Below are 14,138 nucleotides of genomic sequence, written 5' to 3'. Positions count from 1 at the left end.
TGAGCAGAGCAAAGCGATCTGCCGCTGCGCGAGCATCGATCTGCCGCTCTCCTGCGCGAGCGCTCGTCTGCTGGAAATTCAGAGTGGAACTGACGGCACATCGAGCATCTGGTGCTCAACAGAGGTTGTCTCTCGGGAGGGCTGTGGGGCGGCTGTGCAGGGAGGCAGCCCTGGCTGCTGGTCCCCCGTGGCGCTGGGAGCCTTGGTGGCCCCTCGGCAAGCCCCTGGGCTTGCCAGGGTGGAGTCCCTTGTTACCCCACGGCACTCCGGGGGCTGGCGAAGGTAGAGGGTGCCCGGTTTGCTAAGACATTTTGGTGGGCAGCAGAGGAAGGGACACCTCATCTGCCTACCCCCAGCTTGCTTGCATGACTTTTCTCTCTGGCATACGAGGGTGGGTGCGAGGCACAGAGGGGCTTTTTGGGCTCATTGCCTTGCTAGCCTCTTGTTACCACGTGCAGCTGGCAGAAAACTGGGCCCTGATAAGTTGCTGATTGGCAGCGTAATTGATTTGACAACTGATGGCTTGGCAGAGCTGGGAATGCCACAAATCCAGCGCTGCTCTTGTACCGTGTCCGGCGGCTCTGGCGCCCAGCTGTACCAGGTGAGCATTGAAGCCCGGCCAGGCTGGCGCCCGCTGTGGAGGCTGAGGCCACCTCCAAAAAGCTGGAGATGGCTGCTCGAGAACAGGGAAATCCCCAAAAATACAAACTGGAGGAGGGGGTGATGGTGCCCTGCCCAGTGCTGGCAGCAGACACTGGGGCTGAAGTCCAGCTCCGCTGGTAGAGCACTGACGTTGGCAGTGTGGCCCCACAGAGACCTCAGCCTCAGAGGAGAGGGGGGGCTTCTCCCCCGGTTTTGAAGGTGCTGCTGTGCTTTGCTTGTTCAGCTGTATGTCAGCATAACCTTACGCTCCAAAAACAAAGCTGTGGGTTAGTGTTCGTGTGGCTTTTTTGTTTGCAGTTCCACTTCCAGCTGGCTCCTGACCCCACTTGGCTAGGGTTGATGACCACTATTCCACCCTGCTGAGATTAGCAGCAGAGACCTGCCTGAGCTTTCGGGAGATGCCTGCTCCATGGCTGGGCACTCTAAAATGGGTATGACTGGGTGCAGTCTCAGGCAGGTAGGCTTGTTTGTGTCTGTCACTTGTATTTCAGCCTTGGAGCGTAGAACAAATGAATGAAGGGACTTGGGGTTGGGTGATTTGAATGTGTGTGAGGGAGGGGTGGGTCGTCTTGCATTTGGTCGTAAAGCCATGAAGCAGTCTGGTCTTATTTTGCAGCTGCAAATAGTCCTCTGGGACAGGCAGGAAGACCCATCCGCGCGTGGGCCGAGCTATTTGTAGCATGTCTGGGCTTCAGGAGGGTTTGCGCAGGGCTTTGTTTAAAAACTAGGTATCCATCCAGTGGCTCTGAATGGCTGGTTTTGGGTGAGCAGGACTTGGCTAGCCCAAATGTGTTGCTTTTCTGTTGTTAGTACAGGACATGTCTTGCAGCACCTCAGATGCTGCGCGCCCCCCCTGCCCGCTCAGCGGTGAACTCAGGCATGGCACTAAGCAGGTCAGAGATAATGAGAGCATCTCTCAGCCCTGGGAGCCGTTGTTGATGGGTCTGCATGAAATGTCTTTTTAAATGTCTCCATAGAGTTGTTCAGCTGTAGGAAAAAATACCTTTCCAAACGAGAGGAGAATCGGCATCTGCTGCAGTGCGGCTGGCTCTGCAGCGTCGGGTTCCTGGGGAAGGAGGGGTGCCGGTGCACCAGAAAGCTTGTTGTCAGACCCAGATCAATAGCCTGCAGAACTGTGGGTCCATGTAATTTTCCAGTGCTTTGATCAGCCTGTTTAATAAGTCTGTGTTTGACACTAGACATCCATCCTGAGCCCTCCCAGGGGACTCTGGCAAACAGATTGCCGGTGGAGCCTGTACGTGTGTGCATCTTTCTGTGGAGTCATCACCGTCTCCCATCGCCAGCAGAGCCGGCTCCCCTGCTCACTGTGTGTGCCCGGGCAGGGAGCCTGGCAGGAGAGGGCAGGCGGCCGGTGCTTTCTGGGCACTCGCTGTGGTTTGGTGAGTGCCTGATGCTGCCTTTCGGTAGAGCCCAGTGCAGGAAGTTAAGCGAAGCCTTGCACGGGGACTTTACTGCCGAGTACCCGCTGCAAAGAGCCAACTGAGTCACCACCGAGCTGGGAGGGTCTCCGAAGCCAGACTGAGCTGCTGGCATTGCCTGTGGTTTATCCCCAGGTTCTCTATTGCCTTTTGGTTTTTTGGGAGAATGTTTGTGTGAACACTTAGATTTTTTGTGGAAAAAATTGTCCCATTTCCTCTGCTTTAGAAATCCTCAGTGCGCCTGTCTCTCGCTCCCGAGCTTTCTCCTTCTCGCTTGGACCGTCCCAGCGCAGGGGGCCAGGGCCAAAATCTCCTGTTCCCGTCCCTCAGACTGGGCTGAAGGGAAAACTTCAGTGAGTTGTTCGGTTTCTTTATAATCTGCAAGAAACCTGCGAGGAGAATGTCAGCCTGTTTGTCTGCATAGCAAAGCAATTTTCCTACCTGGAGAAGATGCAGCGCGCTTGCTTGTTAGTTGTCGCATGTCTGATGAGGACATTTTCCTGAAGGCCAGGGGGGGATGTTCTCTGCCTTAAAATATATTGTCTGAGAAGTTTTACATCCCATCCTTCCATCTAGCCCATTGATTAATGGTGGCAGCTGGACCGATGAGCATACTGGAGAGAAAGGAGAGGGACTCGTGTGCTGAGCTTGCAGAGGGACCCCACGTCTGGTGCGCTGTTGGCAGTGCCCTCCCCAGTGACACTGCAAAAGCCTGCTCTCTGTCCCAGGCTTGGCTGGGGCTGCCACCCCCATAGGTAAACTGGTCACCTGAAATGGTTTCAGACCCCTTTAGCCAGGGGAGCGCAGCCAGATGCATCACGGTGCGGCGTACAGCCACACTTAGCTTCAAGCTGTTAAACCACAGATAAACTGTTTGCTCCCACAGGCTTAACCTGAGTGACTCTGTATGAGCGGGCTCTTGGCAGCTCCTGATCCGTGCAATTATTGCCACGCCGTGAGCCAGTCGCTCCTCTGCTGGGAAAATCACCGCTCTGGTAACAGTGCTCGTGCCGGTGCAAACCTGGAAGCAGGATGCAACCTCTGTGCATGCTGAGATTTCCCAGCGTTAGCATCGATTTGTTTGCATTCAGGCTATCGTGTAGCGGAGCCAGATCCTGACGTTTTCGGAACAAAGAGCTGCGAGCACAGCGGTCCAAGTCCTTTCTCCCGCTCTGTTTTATGAATGAACAAAGCACTCTGAGAAATCCTAACCCAGGCTGCACGCTGGCACGTCAGCGCAGACTGCTTGCTCTTGGTGGCACAGAGGTACCGTCTCTGTGGTCCGAAAGCTGCACATTCCCATTTCATCGCCAGTCTAGTAAGGTCTCTTTAGGCTGTTGGTTGGCCAGATAAGTGAGTCCAAGACAAGTTAGTCTGCCTGACTAGTCCCTCTCAGGTGATTTCAGGAAGACCCTGGATCTACTTTAACAGGCACAAGTTAACTCTCCACTGAAGTACGTACATCTTCGCACACCCACAGTTCATGTTTACTTCCATCAAGCTAGCCCTTTTGTTCAGATTAGCTGAACTTCTAAGAGACGTCACCAACCTCAATTTTTCTGTTTTGCAAAACTGAAATTGTACCTCTGTGTAGTCAGCAGAACTGATGACTCTGCAGGCAGAAAAGCTGTACCACTGTCTACTGCTTTGGGTCAAAAGACATCTGGGTTCCCTAATCTCCTCTCTGCTTAGGCAGGAATAGAACATGGCACTGGCTTCCTCTTGAGAAACATTTCTGCTGTGGAGTAAGGTCATGGATGCAGCAGGAGACTGCCTGTTGTGACGTGAGCTCCAAGATCTCCTGCTGCTTCAGTAACGACTTTGCTTTGTTGCAGCTGCTGTGGAAGCCTGTGTCTTGTATGGCTTGAAGCGGAGGGCAGCAGGATTCCTGCGCAGCAACAAGATAGCAGCTCTGTTTATGAAGGTGGGCAAGAGCTTTCCTCTGGCAGAGGAGCTTTGCAAGAAGGTGCAAGACCTGGAGCAGCTCATTGAGAATGCGTAAGGCACCAGCATTGCTGTTATCCCACAGGTCACTCGCGTTTCGGTGTGGGTGTGTGGTTTGGGTATGGCTGTGGATCGCATTGTCCAACTTGAGCCTCTGCGGGAGGAATTGCTCTTTCAGGGGAGCAGAGTCCTGTCTTGGGCTTTTGATATCTTGACTGAACTGGTTGCTTTTCTAGGAGACTGTGAGCTGCGGTTGTGGTTTAAGCTAGGATGGACAAGTTCTTATTTCTTCTGCCTCTTGTCTCATGCTTCAGGGACAGCTAAGCATGTTTGCTCCTGAACTGTCAGTTTATGGACCAGTGCACTAAGCCAGCTGGAACCAAATTTGATCTGCCTCAATGTGCAGGGCTTGAACCTGCAGTAATTCAACTTCTGCTTGAGAGTGGCTTACTCATCCTTGGACAGGAACCAGGGAGATGGATGGTGCAGCTACCTGGGGGCAGGAATCTTTATGCTGTCCTAAGATAAGCCACTTTGCTTGTAAACTGCTCTCCTCAGGCACCAGTGGGAAAGGCGCGTGGGTTGAAGGATTCTGCTGAGGCAGAGACTTGTTCTAGGGTGCCTTTACAGTGGGAAAACCAATTTGCTAAAGTCAGTTTTCAAATGCAGATGTGGGCCTTCTGGAGTAGGGATGGAATAGATGAAGGGAGCAGGCTCCAGAGCCCTGTCCCCATGCAGTTTCCTGGGCATCCCCCAGCCACCACAGTCAGCACCACTGAAACCCTGGCCTCGTGCCTCACAAGGTGCTGTGAGTGCCCTGGGCTCCTGCAGTGCTCAGTGATGAGCTGGTGATGATGTTGTCTTTTGCCTTGTACCTCTAAAGACGAAATCAAGTCCAGGGCATCCCGGAGAATGTGCGCAAGATGCCAAAGCTGCCCAACCTGTCTCCTCAAGCCATCAAGCACCTCTGGATCCGCACAGCCCTCTTTGAAAAGGTCTTGGATAAAATCGTGCATTACTTGGTAGAAAATAGCAGGTGAGTGCTGGCACAGGCCAACCATTTGCCCCTCCCAACTCACTACCAGCATCCGCCCCTTTCGATGGTCCTGGAGGTGTTGCTGGCTGAGCTGTGTGTCCAAGTGGGCCAGAGAAGTCCCTGGATGGGACAGGCCAGTTGTGTCACTCTGTGCTCAGCACAGAGACTCCGACTGATACCCTACTGCTGGTGGCCACCATACACTCCCTAAAATAAAGACAGGCCACGCTTGGTCTGCTGACAACTGGTTTGTCAGGGACCGCATTGTCCTTATCTTCTGGAAACTGCATGCTTGAGGTGTCTGAGGCAGGTGTCATCTCCAGTCCTGCGGATGTTTTGTTAGGAGATGGTGATGCTTGCAGTATGCTGCAGGAGGGCATCTATTCCCCAGGAATTTCACGGCTAGCAGAAACAGCCTGTTGAGGGCTTCTTGCCCTCTCACCATCAAGGAGTGATAGAGAAAGAGAAGGAAGGGCATTACAGTGATTTAAAACCACTGTCTCTATCATTTTTGCAGTTGCAGGGGGTTGAAATGCTACAGCATTCTGCTCTCTATTTTTTCTAGTAAGTACTATGAGAAAGAAGCTCTCCTGATGGATCCTGTGGATGGGCCAATTCTTGCATCTTTATTGGGTAACACTTTCCTCTTACCCTACTTTGATAGCTTGCTTTCCACACCTGTGTTTCCAGTTCTGTGATCTGGGATGTGAAATGCAATTGTTTTCTAGTAAGAACTTCAGGAAACTTAATAGCCTTGGACAGGTAGCCCTGTGGAGTGCTTATAAAGACCACGTGATGCCCGGCTGCTGAGCAGTGAATAGAGAGGGAATGTTGCAAGGCTGAGCTTGGGGTTTCCTTTTCTTCCACAGGCTTCAGTAATACTGATGGGCATAAACCAGAGCTGAGGCCAGGGCCCGGGAATCAGTGTGGTGCTGCGACGCAGGGCTCAGTGTGCACATGAGCAGTCAGGCAGTGGGTTATTGCTCGCTGCCAGGGCTGGCTGACCCCTCTGAATTCTTTACTGCTGTTTATACAATGCAGCAGCAATGTGTGCTAAGCCTAGTGCTTGCTGCCTGCTGTCCCACCACCCCTGCTCTGAGATGCTGGGCTCTGGGGATCTAAGAAGTGACCACCGTCATCGGAACACCACTGATGACTTCCTTATGTTTGCGATTTTCTTCTACGTGCAGTGGGGCCCTGTGCGCTGGAGTACACGAAGATGAAGACCGCTGACCACTTCTGGACAGACCCCTCAGCTGACGAGCTGGTTCAGAGGCACCGGATCCACAGCTCGCACTGTCGCCAGGACTCACCCACCAAACGCCCGGCACTCTGCGTGAGTCGGGGGACGGCCAGGCTGGGAGGGACAGCCCCTCGCAGCGCTCCTCCTGGGGTGCACAGGCAGCACTCGCCAGGGTTTGAGGCTCCATCTGTTTGAAAAGGGCTGTGAAGCCCTCTGATGAGAAAAGGTAGAAAAGTGCAGTTACTTGAAGTCTTCAAGCCAGAAGTGCTGGGAACGTGGGCCGTGGAGACTGCAGGCATGCTGGACCAACGCGGTACTGCATCATGGGGTCTCCGCCCTTTGGGAACAGCATGTATGAACAAAAAGCAAAGGTAGCCAAAGTCTGCTCTGTTTATTGCAAACAAAGCACACTCCTGGGGCTTCTCTAAGTACAGAATCAAGCTTGGCCAGAGCCAGGAATCCTCTTAGAGGACACAAAGGGAAAGATTTCTAGTAGTGACCTTCTTAAGTGTATAAGTGAGGAAGGAATAAGCTTTCAGGAGAAGCTTTTTGAAAGCAAGAGGCGTCTGTGCTGACCTCACGTTTGTAGGTGGATCTCTTCCAGATTCAGAAAAGGCATTCGAGTGGCAGTATGGATGACCGGCCATCGCTGTCTGCCAGGGACTATGTGGAGTCGCTGCACCAGAATTCCCGAGCCACGCTCCTCTACGGCAAGAACAACGTCCTGGTGCAGCCGGTAAGTACCTGCTGGGGCATCTGGGCTTTACAGTACTGCTCTGCTCCCTGCCAGGTAATTCTGTCCCACGTTGCTCTTTGATGGAGAAAAGCACAGGCTCGTTTCTAATCTGGGAAGGCAGTGACTAGACTGCGTTTGTTGAGGTCCTGGTGATAGGGATCCTCCCAGTGGAATGGAAGAGCTCTGCTTCTGTCTGAGTAGAAAAAGGCTCCTCTCCTTGCCTGCTCTTGACGAGAGGCCACAGAACCCTCCTCCTGTCCCTTTCTGCTTACTGTAGTCAAATAAATTAAGTGCAAACCGCTTAGGTGGAGCTGTTAAGTTTGCCTCAGCAGCACAGCTGCTCTCGGCCCTTTTTCAAGCTGGTGAGGTGTCCTGTTGTCTCTGCTGGGAGGTTTTGCAGGGCCACTGTGGGTTTCTCACTGTTGGTGAGCGGATGGGCTCAGGGGCAGCAGGCAGGGCTGTGTTACGGTCCAGGACTGTGTTCCAGGGCATGGCTCAGCCTCGGGTAGCCTGAGGTGGTGCTTCGTGCTTCTGGCGTCTTGCAGCCTGCTCCCACCAGCTCACTCTCTCCTTGCATTTCTCTTCTCAAGCGAGATGACATGGAGGCAATCCCAGGATATCTGTCCCTTCACCAGACTGCCGACATCATGGCACTGAAGTGGACTCCCAACCAGCTGATGAACGGCACTGTGGGGGATCTGGACTACGAGAAGAGGTGACTGGCTCCGAGTGTACCCTAGCGTGGGGCAGAGGGGAGGCAAATGTTCCCCAGGTTTAGTTTGGATGTGGTGTCCAAGGCCATCAGTGAGTTTTCCCACTGACTGCAGAGCAAAACAATCATCCTTGAGTCTGTAACAAGGGAAGGGATGGGGAAGGAGGCCTGAGGTGGTGGGAGAGGTGGGCTGCGGGAGATACTGTGAGATTCTGTGCTATTGCCTGTCTTTGCTGGGAAGTGTTCAGCAAGGGAACTGGGGGGTGCTTGTTCTGAAAGATGCAAAGTGGTTTCATTTATTGCCCCCAGGGATTTTGTCAGGAGAATGCCCTCTCTACACACTACACAGTGCTTTTACGTTTATCGTGGTTATTTTCATCTGGGGAACTGAGGAGCTCATAAACAGGGGAAGAATATCTGCAGAGAGAGGGAACGTGAGCAGTGCCCAGATAATCACACCTCGGTAACAGAGTGCGTGCCGTTTTGTAGTGCTGTTTTGGTGCAGTCTGCAGCTGATCCTATGTGCAGGTATTCAAAGTCCCTTGGATTTAACGGAGTCCCTGGAGCTTGTTCCTCCAGGGGGCCTGAAGTCTGCTTAGTTTGCTTGGTAGGGTGCATTGCCGTGTCCTTTTGTCTGGGATTGCCTTATGGACTCCTGGCATTCTCTTTGATACTGCAATCCTTTCAGAATCATGCCAGGTCCCAATTTGCCTGAGAAACGAAACAAAGCAAACAAAATCCCTTTCCATCAGCAAATGCTCCAGGAAAGCTGGAGTGTTTAGGACACTGATTCTTTGACCTACGATAAAGATCTTCTTCAGCAAAACTTGTTGTCAGTTTTGTTTATTCTCAATTGTAGTTTTTTGGGTTTTGTTTACCTGTGTTCTTTTCATCTCCCCTTTCTTCTTGGCCCCTGGGCCATTCCGTTTTACCTGGTACCCTCCCCCTAAAATGCTATTTTCATCTCTACACTACTTTTCTGAGTTCTTGACTTGGGCATCAGCCTAAGCTCTAAAACTTCCCAGTGTCAAGACGTGACCAAGGAAGAGAGGAGTCAGATGACAAAGTAAGTATGAATCTACAAGGAGTGACTCTTACGCACCCCTTCCCGTCCTTAAGTGTCTTTATAAGCCATTTTATAATGCCTTTATTTTAAGCGCTATTTTTGTGAACTGGCGGATAAAGCTGCTCAGAATCTGGAAATTTGCTTCGTTGCAAAGAAGTAGGATGTTATTAAGTGCTGACACCCTCACAGAGCAGTGCTTTTGCTAGGCTCTCCGCTCTCCACAGAAATGAAACCCTGCGTGAGGCCACGTGTCTCCTGGCGAGATCCCCTTCCCCGGCTTCCTCCTGGTGTCTCTCTAGATCTTTTCTAGATTTGCTCAGTCACCTGGAGGCGCCTGTGCTCAGGGAGCGCAGTTCTCGAACAGAAGCAACTGGGATCAAATCTATTTTCAGCTTTGAAAAAACCCACAAATTGTGAGGGTTTATTTCCCCCTCCCTTGGGGACAGGAGCTCAGCAGAGCAGCAGCCCAGGCTCGGACTGCATTGCATGTTCCCTTGGGGCTCCGGGGCTGCTCCTACCAGGTTCATGGGGTTCTCCCAGCACCGCAGCAGGGCAAGGAGTCCTTTCCAGGGTGCCCAGAGGAGAGTGCTTAGTTCTGCAGGGCTCCATGTCCCTCCCTGCAATTGCCAGGATCCACAGGCACATTGTCCATGTCTGGGAACGATGTGAGGATAGAGAAACAGCCCAGGGCGGGTGGGACTGGCCTTGCCCTGATTGAGCTGTAGTGGCAGGGACAGTTACTGGTTCTGGAGGGATGTTGTCACTGACTCAGGCTGGCTTCGTGGCAGTCGCACTGCTGCTGGGACCTCATCCTTTCTGTAGCTTCCCCTGGTGCCAGGGTAGCTGGAGGCAGGATCTGGAGCTGATGTGAACAGAAGGCAGAGCCTTTTGCATCCCTGAAGCTCATGGCTTCCTCTCTTTCTCTGTTCCAGCGTGTACTGGGACTATGCCATGACTATTCGCCTGGAGGAGATCGTCTATTTGCACTGTCACCAGCAAGGTAAGGCCAGAGTCGGGGAGGGGCTGCTGGAGGGTGTTACCACCCTGCCACTTGCTTCATTTAATCTTTGGGGAGTGCCCATATGGGGATGTTTTGATTCAGCTTCAGGGCAGATGTCCAGAGCTCTGGGTGGTCACTACCATGTAAGTGCTTCTAGGAAAACCTTTAAACCAGCTCCTGGCTGTGGTACTTGGCTGGGGAGCGCTCCCTGCAGGGCAATGCTCTGTGGTTTTCAAGAGCGCGATCTCCCAGGCAAGCCTTCTCCAGGGCCCCAGACTTGTAACGCACTTAGGGAAGAATCCAAACAAGGAAGAAATTCTTCATTTTGCATACCAAAAAGACAATTCCCTGAGCTTTCTTGCCTGTCCTCTGCATTTTTGACTGGTAACGTTTCCCTCATTCATGTGTGTGTCTTCTCTCTGCTGTCACTGTTGCTAATAGTAGACAGCGGTGGAACGGTTGTCTTGGTGAGCCAGGATGGGATTCAGAGGCCCCCACTGCGGTTCCCCAGAGGAGGGCACTTACTGCAGTTCCTGTCCTGCCTGGAGAACGGCCTCCTGCCCCATGGGCAGCTGGATCCACCCCTCTGGTCGCAGCGGGGAAAGGTAGGCACCCCGAAACTGGGCTTGTTCCTGAGTCCACGGCACTGCGGGTTCTTGCTGGTGTTCCCTTGTGGAGTGTCTCAGAACAGAGCTGATGGGGAGGACCCTCTGCCCAATGTTAGGGGCTGCTGCATTTTAAACAATCCCCCTCCCGAAACTAAGAAGGAAAGTGGGCTTGAAATATGGCAGTTTGGTTTAGCTCATGGCCTTGAACAGCTAAACAGACCCTTCGGACAAATCAGAAGGGAGGTGGTATGGGGGTGCTGGCCATAAGGCATGGTAGGTTTGGTTCTCATGGACCTGGCCATGCTGCGTGGATTATACATACCCTGTACACAAACAGGTTATATATTCACCGTGTAATTGAAAGCTTAATCCAAAGGTTGGTCCAGCACAGGGAACATGCAAACATCATCCGGGCTGACAAAGCGTGTGCTCTTGTTGGGCAGGAGTTCGGCAAATGAGGCAGCGACCATGCTGGCCTGCATGGTCGAGCGTGGGGCGGCTTGTGAAGAACAGGTTTTGTTCACCTAGGGGAAGGTGTTTCCCAAGCTGAGGAAGCGAAGTCCCCAGGGCTCCTCCGAGTCTGCGTCCGACAAGGAAGATGACGAAGCCACAGATTACGTTTTCAGGATAATCTACCCAGGGACACAGTCTGAATTCGGTGAGTGCGTTGGCAGAGAGTGTTTGAGGTGGGTTATCACGGGGGTACGAGCAGCTGGGGATGCAGCACTGACAGGCACATGGCAATTCACGCCAGGAAATGGTTCCAGAGAAATGGGCTTTGCTTGTAACAGTACTGCCTTTTATTCAATATCATGTCTGGGTCTGGAGAACAAGTCTTATGAGGAGCAGCTGAGGGAACTGGGGTTGTTTAGCCTGGAGAAAAGGAGGCTGAGGGGAGGCTGAGGGGAGACCTCATCGCTCTCTACAACTACCTGAGAGGAGGTTGTAGCGAGGTGGGTGTCGGTCTCTTCTCCCAAGTAACTAGCAATAGGACGAGAGGAAACGGCCTCAAGTTGCGCCAGGGGAGGTTTAGATTGGACGTGAGGAAAAATTTCTTTACTGAAAGAGTGGTGAAACATTGGAACAGGCTGCCCAGGGAAGTGGTGGAGTCCCCATCCCTGGAGGTATTTAAAAGACGAGTAGATGAGGCACTTAGGGACATGGTTTAGTGGACATGGTGGTGTTGGGTTGACGGTTGGACTGGATGATCTTAGAGGTCTTTTCCAACCTCAATGATTCTATGATTCTATTCTATGATTCTATGTATGGGTTGGGGTTTTATTTTTCTGTTTCAACCTTCCACTTGCTACTGAGTCCTTCGTTTCTGCAGCTGCACAACAGGCCATGACTGCCTTAATGGTTGGGAAAAAAAAAAATCTTGCACATAGTTTCAGTAGTAAGGTTCATTTTGGTCATGTTCCTTGGTAGTCACTTTTCACCATCACAAGCCTCCAGGGCTGATTCTTCTCTTGCTGTCACCAAGCCAACTCGGCAAGTGCTGCATTAAATCCAGCTATGTTCCTTCAGCATTGCTCCTGCAGCGCAAAAGAGAGATTACAGCACCCTTCTCTGTGTACTGCCAGGCTTGACCCATGTGTCTTCACTCCCTAGCTCACAGGGCAAGGGAGAGGATGCTGCTGGATTCACCAAACCAGAAATCTCTCTTAATGTCTGGTTGTGAATGATCTGAGCAATGTGTTTGGCTGAAGTGACTGTAGATTTGTCCTCACTCTTCTGTGGGATACTAAGAACAATTTTTTGACCTCTGGGAACATTGTAGATGATTTTATAAGGGCGAAAAACCAAGAGTGCAATAGAAGACTTGTGGAGTGCTTTTAAAAAGCTATGAAATTTGATCAAAAACTTGTTCCTATATTTTTGAGGCTAGAAGGGGGCAATCACATCTCCTGTGACTCCTCCATAACATCAGTTAAGATTATACTTAGTTCTCTCTGCCTTCAGCTGCCTAACACAATTCAGTGAGTCAGATAAAAATCTGATTGAGGCTAAAATAGCAGATAGAGATGCTCCTTTCTGTAGCTTCCTTTTGATCTACCCCTTAAAATTCCATGCTGGGGGCCAAATTTTCTGTGAAATGAATTGCTGCAATCTCCTCAGCTGGCATCATCAAAGTCTGTGCGGTTCCTGTGGACCTTCCCAGAGGGGGGTGGAACTGCATCTGTCATTTCTTCTCTACAGATTATTCCTTTCTCCCCTTTCTTTTGTGCCCTTGTCCTCTCTCTGTGTCTCTAGTTACCATTAATGGTAATTTTCATCCATTCCTTGCATCTGTGATCTTCATCGGTGCTGTGAGAGGGAAGATCGCAAGGATGCCAGCTGCAAGCAAGACGGTGGTGATCCCTAAATGGTTTCCGAGTGTCCCCATCACATCCCGACCTCCCCTTGCCGCTCTGGGGGCCTCTGGGCGTCAGTGTAATGCGGCTGTCATTTGTGTCTGGTATTACTGCTTGCCTGTGTTGTCACTTGGTAATTCCTGCAGAGGTGTCCCCTGTTGCTGCTGACCGTCACTGACCCATCAGCACCTGCTCAGTATGAGGGAAATAGGAATATTTCAATATTTTTCTTGCTAGTATCAGTTATTCAATACCACAAGCAGGGAGAGTCGGTGAGACCAAGGGCAAGTGAGAAAGCCCTCTCCCAGCTGGAAGCTGGAATTTCTACCACGATTTAATTTCCAAGGAGGAGCAAATAGGATTATTCTTTGTATCTTTTTCTGCATCCCACAGCTCACCTTCTTCATGATGGCCTTTTCCTAGGGGGGCCCAAGACCGAAGGGCAGGGACTGTTCCAGGCCAGGACAGCAGCCGAGCTGCTCAGCGTGGGGGCAGCTTGACTCTCGGGGCTGCACGCTCCCCTTGCACTGGCTCTGCGCCTGTTCGGTTTGCAGGGCAATACCTGAGCAGGATCCGAGGCCATTGCAATAGCACTTCTGAGTTTAAGCAGGGATTTAGCAAGTGACAACGTGAAGAGCTACTTGCTCCTGCTGTCTCTCTCAACCTCTTCATCAAAGTCTTTATCTGCTGTCTTGTGATTTGGATGCTCCCGTCTTTCCCTGAATCTTGGATGGGATCCTAGTGTTTGAGAGATGGGGGTTTTTCTCTTCCAGTGATCCACTCTTCCTGGGGCAACGGTTGATTTCAATCATGCTTTTTCTCATCTGTGTGACAGTCTGTTGCAGCCCCCTGTCTTGAGTCTCTCTGGGTTGGGTGTTTGTTTTCTGCTTTGGTCAGCACTCAGCAGTTTAACATTAGTTTGCTGAAGGCACTGTAGTTAATTAGCAGATGGTTCTCTCTCGCTCTCTCTCATCAATGCTGTTTGTTTCCTTTCTCTTCTCCTGAGCTCACCAGTGCTGGTGCTGTGATTACCTGGTGTGGGTCCTACCTGGTTGCTGGCGTCTCCTTGGGAAGAGTGTGGGATGCTGCATTTGCTAATGGAAACTGTCCTCTCTGTTGATCTCCTGTGGCTCGCCTGACTCTGGGGCAGTGCCAGACAGTATCTGATGCTCCTCTCTCTGCCCTCTTACAGTGCCCCAAGACCTGATGGACACAGCGGGTGCTGGCCTGCCTCCCATGTGGCAGCCCAGCACCCGCAAGTCCTCCTGCTCCTCCTGCTCTCAGAGTGGCTCCTCTGATGGTGGCCATCCAACCGGCTGCAGCCATGAAAGGTATGA

At 51.8% G+C, this 14,138-nt stretch overlaps 1 protein-coding gene across 1 annotated transcript in view; it reads left to right on the top strand.

Moving 5' to 3' along the window:
- SGSM1 (small G protein signaling modulator 1) overlaps positions 1-14,138 on the top strand; it is a 36,744-nt gene that overhangs the window by 11,795 nt on the left and 10,811 nt on the right. The window contains exons 3-13 of the mRNA XM_019473279.1: positions 3,938-4,100; positions 4,930-5,082; positions 5,648-5,715; positions 6,273-6,418; positions 6,930-7,061; positions 7,652-7,776; positions 9,772-9,839; positions 10,281-10,444; positions 10,976-11,105; positions 12,701-12,880; positions 13,994-14,132. Coding sequence (XP_019328824.1) covers positions 3,938-4,100; positions 4,930-5,082; positions 5,648-5,715; positions 6,273-6,418; positions 6,930-7,061; positions 7,652-7,776; positions 9,772-9,839; positions 10,281-10,444; positions 10,976-11,105; positions 12,701-12,880; positions 13,994-14,132 — 1,468 coding nt within the window. The remainder of the gene's footprint in view (positions 1-3,937; positions 4,101-4,929; positions 5,083-5,647; positions 5,716-6,272; positions 6,419-6,929; positions 7,062-7,651; positions 7,777-9,771; positions 9,840-10,280; positions 10,445-10,975; positions 11,106-12,700; positions 12,881-13,993; positions 14,133-14,138) is intronic.

The sequence above is a fragment of the Aptenodytes forsteri genome, unplaced genomic scaffold (assembly GCF_000699145.1).
Source record: "Aptenodytes forsteri isolate BGI_AS27 unplaced genomic scaffold, ASM69914v1 Scaffold118, whole genome shotgun sequence".
NCBI classification, from domain to species: Eukaryota; Metazoa; Chordata; class Aves; order Sphenisciformes; family Spheniscidae; genus Aptenodytes; species Aptenodytes forsteri.
This window is presented reverse-complemented; position numbering and strand designations above follow the sequence as displayed.